This window comes from Chanodichthys erythropterus, chromosome 8 (assembly GCF_024489055.1).
Source record: "Chanodichthys erythropterus isolate Z2021 chromosome 8, ASM2448905v1, whole genome shotgun sequence".
NCBI classification, from domain to species: Eukaryota; Metazoa; Chordata; class Actinopteri; order Cypriniformes; family Xenocyprididae; genus Chanodichthys; species Chanodichthys erythropterus.
Window position 1 is genome coordinate 35,273,328 of NC_090228.1, and position 6,210 is coordinate 35,279,537.

The 6,210-nt window shown below is 39.9% G+C and overlaps 1 protein-coding gene across 1 annotated transcript; it reads left to right on the forward strand.

The window, feature by feature from the left end:
* Positions 1 to 544: 544 nt before the first annotated feature.
* On the forward strand, positions 545 to 1,870 carry LOC137025184 (uncharacterized). Its single transcript, XM_067393214.1, has 3 exons — positions 545 to 1,104; positions 1,262 to 1,310; positions 1,442 to 1,870. Exons 1-3 carry the CDS (start codon positions 545 to 547, stop codon positions 1,868 to 1,870), a joined length of 1,038 nt encoding a protein of 345 aa, XP_067249315.1.
* The last annotated feature ends 4,340 nt before the right edge of the window (positions 1,871 to 6,210 follow it).

A 6,210-nucleotide genomic window follows, 5' to 3' on the forward strand; every position in this document is an offset into this window, starting at 1 on the left:
TCTCGACTAATATATGTTCACACAGACATAACAGACTATGTTTGCTAGGATACTCGCCAAGACAGGTATGTTGACATCATTTTTGTATGAACTTGTCCTCTGCAACGTAAAGAGCGTAGTAGAATGACAGGGGAGAGATGAAGTTGTTGAATAAAGTCCTTATTTTTGTTTTGTTTTTGTGCACAAAAAGTATTCTCGTCACTTCATAACATTAAGGCTACATTCACACTGCAGGGCTTAATGCTCAAAAAATTGGAAAAAATTCGATTTTTTTGCAAGGCCGTTCACATTTTCAATTAAATGCGACCTTTAGTGATCTCCTGTGTGAACGTGAAATGACCCAGAAATGACCCGCATGCGCAGAAGAGTACGCGACATCACTCGTTGTTTGTGGAAGTAGCTAACGTTAAACATGGATGTCAACAACAGTGTAGTCAACAGCGGAGCTCTTGTTGCAATATTTTCCCAACGGAGCCAGCACAATTACAATCTTCTCGTTCTAAGAAGAAAATTAAAAAGAAGGAGGAGAGCAAGGTTTTTGGCCATGGCGTTTTGTGGAGCAGTGTTAGCAACGTCGGTACAGAGAAACGTGTGGGTGCAGAGTCGCAGCCAGGAGTGGTGGGATACTGATGTGAGTGGCTTCACTAATACAGAATTCATCAGTAACTTTCGAATGACCAGATCCACATTCGATTATGTTTGTGAGCGCTTTCGATTAACTCTGTCACGGGAAGAGACATGTCTGCGGTGGCCCATGCAGAAACGCGTTGCAGTTGGAGTGTATTGGCTAGCAACAGGTGCTTGCTATCGTACGATAGCTAAATTGTTCGGCATAGCCAAGTCTACAGTCTGCTCCATTGTACACGAGTTCTGCCAAGCAGTTCGCCGTGTCCTCATGCCCCATTACATAAAACTGCCCAAAGGGGATGACCTGCAAGAGGTCATTGAAGGCTTCCAGCAGAGATGGGGTTTCCCGCAGTGTGGAGGAGCAATTGATGGGAGTCATATCCCCATCATTGCTCCAGAGGATAACCACGCAGAGTATTTCAACCGCAAAGGGTGGCACTCAGTTCTGCTCCAGGGTGTCGTGGATCATCGGTTTTGGTAAGAAATATAGATATTGTTTTATAATAGTTTAAAAGTACTGTACTTGCCTCACTTTCTTTTGGTAGAACCATACATCTGCAAGAATATTATCCTTGAAAATACTGTACATAGGACACTGTACACTGTTCAGTAATTTAACAATGTCTTCTAACAGCTTCACCAACATCTATGCTGGATGGCCAGGGAGTGTTCATGATGCGAGGGTACTCCGGAATTCCCATGTGTACTCACTCGCAGAGAGAGGGGAGCTTTTTCCACCTATGAGTAATCTAGTAATATAATGTATACAATGTCTTTAATTATTTTGCCTTTATATGTGCTTTTAAATCTTAAGGACACTGAGGAGATAATGGGCGTTCAAGTGCCAATCATGCTGCTCGGTGACCCGGCTTATCCCCTTCGAAGCTGGCTGTTAAAAGGATACTGTGACACAGGGACCCTGACAGCTGAGCAGAAGTACTTCAGTGAGCGCCACAGCAGAGCCAGGATGACTGTGGAGTGCGCTTTCGGCCGACTGAAGGGCCGGTGGAGGTGCCTTGCTAAACGGCTGGATGTGGACGTTTCCCTCGTCCCCACCATAATCAGTGCATGTTGCACACTCCACAACATGTGTGAAATGCACGGGGAGAATTATGAAGAGGCTGGTGGAACTGTTCCTCATGTTCCTCATGTTGAGGGATGGGCTGAAGGAGGGGGATTTGTAGATGTGCAGCCATCAAGAGTCAGAGAAGCACTGACTCAGCTTTTTTTTAGCCAACGTTGAGCCACAAACTGGGCTGTCACAATAATTACAATATCGTTCGACATTTTGTACTTTTTGACCTCAATGTTTATCTCTACATATATTTGTTAGTTAGTTTCTGTGTCATTACAAGGTCTTCAATATTTTAATAGCTCAATATATTGAAATGTTTTAAAAATCTTGCATCATTTGTTTGATGATGTTACTTGACTTGTGTGTAAAATAAATTAAAGTTGAACTTCATGCTTTTAAAAGCCATTCTATGAGATGTTTCATGTGTAGTTTTTAAGTGAGTTGCTTTGCATTTAGTGTTAGATGTATAAAAAAAAATGAATTAAATGAAAAAAATTTTTATTTAGGCCTACTCTAGGATTGCATGGGATGCTGGAGCCTATTTCAATGCACAGTTGACACAAATAAAATGAAATAACCTCAGGAAATGTATGACTTTATTTAAACATTTAAGTCAAATTATCCAACAAATCACAGTTCAGGAAAATGATTTCACAGGACAATCACATAGGTTTAAAAGAAAAAAAATAACAATTTTTTTTTTGCATTTTACTGTATTATGTAGCTGTTATTTTGACAGGCCTAACCACAAATTAGTTACTATAGCTGCAATAAGTTTTTAAAGAACATTTTCAATACTGCTATTGCGGTTTCCTTTTTATTAAGAGAAAACAGTGTGGCTATAATAGTGCAAACAAATACAATGCAACTTCAATTTTCCATCAACAAAATAACCTTGCATATCAATAACCTTCACACTTCAACCTGAACATTGTGCAAAACTGCATCATTAACTGGCATTAATGTTTTAGAACCATTCATAAAATTGTAAAGTGGGTTTCATCATCTTTAGACTGGAAAGGTGGCTGATGATCCTCGTTGTCGAAAGCCTGTTTACCCTGAGTATTTGCCGGTGCCTGGAAAAATGGCGGATGTGGATGAGTATTATTGAAGGGCAGTGGTTGATTTAAATCTTGAAAACAGGGCAGGGGCTGGGTGGGAGATGGAGAGGAAGCCACAGGAAACCGTGTGGAATGAGGAGTAGGAGGACGAATTGAGTTGTAAATCTGAGAGGGCTGAATTGGTGCTTGGTAGAAAGGTGGCTGTGGAGGCTGGATTGATCTCTCCATAAACTGAGATATCATGACGAACATTTTACGATCATGCTCATGCTGAGCTGCTTGCATCTTCAACAAAACATCTGTGTCGTCATCTTTAAGGGCACTGGTAATCTTGTCAGCAAACACCTCCAGCGTTGCCTCCATCTTTGATTTTCTTTTTCTGCTCTTGGCAGTAGTAGCTGTAAAAAAAAAAAAATAAAAAAAAAATCAGATCAAAATAAGGATTACCATGTTTATTTTTTTATTAGTATAACAGTAAAAACACCAAGCATTCCAGTTTATATCTAGTAATAATTATGATTATTTATGGCCATTTATAAACAATTCTAAGCTGTTCAAGAGTGGAAGCCAGTTCAACGTTTAATTCAAACAAATTAATTTCATATCACATGTTTTAGGTCAAAGGTTGCCAAGACTTCTATCAACCTCTTAACTTCCGCTTTAACTGAGTGCATTTTCTTGGGCTTTACCCAAATCTAAAAGCTTACAGCCTACAGAACAGACTAACACCTCATTTGAAAGCTATAAAACTGATCCAGTTGCCATCACTTTTTGACTTTTTTTATGATCATTCATCTGTCAATTTTTTGTTGCACTTTCATCATATTTTTTTATTTCTTTTTGTCACGTTATCACTTTTTTGTCATGTCACTTTTTTGTTGCATTTTCGTAACATTTTCGTTGTTTTTTTTCCAAGAAGCTTTTAGATTTGGGTAATGACAAACTGTAGAAAATGTATTCGGTTCAGGTGGGGGTTAAGAGGTTAATTCAGTTGGAAAACGATCAAAATACAGCCAAGTACATACAAGCAGTGGGTGTGGAAGATGCATGGCTGTTCACAGATGTATCTTCACTTGCTGCAGAACTTTCATCGGAGGTAGAGGCAGAAGGCGAAAGAGCTACAAGGGTCCCATCACCTGTGTATGCATTTAACAAACTGTCACACATCGTATTTCAATTTTATAAAGTTAAGTCACAGTAGCTATAGGCCATGTGCAAATAACCCACCTGTATCACCGCAAGAGCGACTAGCTAGGCTGGCCGCGACAGCTGCGGGACCTGGGCTCTCCTCCTCGGGCTCCTCTTGGCCAAAGCAGCTGTCCAACAGTTCTAGTGGCTGAACGCTGGGCTTATCCCCCAAAATGCGGTCCAGCTCTTCGTAAAATGGACAGGTGATGCGTTGACGGCCACTTCTTTTGTTCCAATCTTTAACCTCCTTGTATTTGGCTCGGAGGCTTTTTATTTTTCGCTGGCATTGGAGCCAGGATCTTTGGTAGCCACGCTCGGCCATTTCGCTAGAAATGGTTTCGAAAACCGCCCGGTTCCGATAACAGCCCTCAAGTTTGGCCTGAGTAGAGCTGTCACCCCAAATATTTATTAAATCATTGACCTCGCTTCCCTTCCACTGACTGGTCTCAGCAGTATCGTCCATGGTTGTTGTTTATCTTCCCGCCTACTTCAACGCACAATTATGACGTTTGTAGCGTATCAATGACGTACGGGTCGGATACATGTGGCCTGGCCGTTCAGACGGAGGTCGCATTTCAAAAGATCGGATACGTATCGGATTCAGGACCACATACCCAAGTGGCCTGGGTCACATTTGAAAAGATCGGATCTGTGTCGTTCAGACTGTCATGAAAAGATCAGATACAGGTCGCATAGGGGCAAAAAAATCGGAATTGAGTCGTTTCAGCCTGCAGTGTGAACGTAGCCTAAGGTTGAACCACTGTAGTCACGTTGACTATTTTAACGATGTCTTTAATACTCTTCTGGACACTGAATGTGGTAATTTCGTTGCTTTCTATTGAGGATAAAAAAACCTTTTGGATTCCATCAAAATATCTTAATTCGGGTTCTGAAAATGAACAAAGGTCTCACGGGTGTGGAACAACATGAGTGTGAGTAATTAATGACAGAAATTTTATTTTTGGGTGAACTAACCCTTTAAGAACCTATCTGAGAAATAAGCAAGTTCAAGGTCATACAGAAACACAACATTATGAACTAGTGTCATTTGATCTGCTTTATCAGTAGCTTCACCTTGATGAATTTCACAAGACAATCACATGCATGTCTAGCTGAGATCTTTCCCGGCTTTTTGCGGCCTTGACTTGAGGGTGGCAAAAGGTGAACCAGCATCAGAATGGAAGACATGTCGCTGTCCCAACCTGAAGACACAGAAAACAAAATAAAAAGGTTTTCAGGTTTTTAGGTAGGAGGGGTTAAACACATACTCCTACTCACTTTAACTTGACTTAAAAGGTTAGTTCACCCCAAAATTAAAATTCTATCATTAATTACCCTCATGTCATTCCAAACTCGTAAGACTTTAGTTCATGTTCAGAAAACCAATGAAGATCTTTTTGATGGCACAATGCTGTCAGATTTCCTTCCACTGACTGCTTTTGTAACTGAAAATTTGACGCTTCAAACATTTCATAAAGAGATCGGAAAAGAACAAACCTCTTCCGGAAGCTCAAACATGCTGCGTAACCAATGAGGTTCATTCTCGTGTGTACGCAGCATGTTTGAGCTTCTGGAAGAGGTTTGTTCTTGTGTGTTATTCAGGTTAGGTTCCACTCAATTCATATGGATTAGTTTTACAATCTCTTTATGAAGTTTTTGAAGCCTCGAAGTTTCAGTTACAAAGGCAGTCAATGAAAAGAAATCTGGCGAAAGAACAAAAGAACTTAATTTGTGTTCTGAAGATGAACAAAGGTCTTACGGGTTTGGGATGACATGAGGGTGTAATTAATTAGTAATTAATGACAGAAATTTAATTTTGGGGTGAACTAACCCTTTAACTTCACTTGGATGATGTGCCAGTATAAATACATTAACCACTCCAGTACTTTAGTTTATACTGCACACAGATTCAGTATTAACAGCACATTCATGGCCATGTCTTGATGACTACAGATGTGAGGATGAATTTAGGTGAAACCTCTACAGATACTGAAATGAGGTCATAAGTTAAAACATATCAACCATGCTTTTGTTATTCAGTCTAAAATGAAAACAGTTTCAAACTGTAAATTAGCAACTCCTGTATTAGGCCTTAAAGAAAAGATCAGGGTAGAAATGTTAGAGATTATTTTCATTCTGACAGTTTACCCATTGCAAATGTGTGTTGCATATGAATCATGCATGTCTAATGGGTAAAGTTTTGACTACAATTAAAACTATAGATCTGAATAAAGCTATACTTGTCATGAATGCATAATT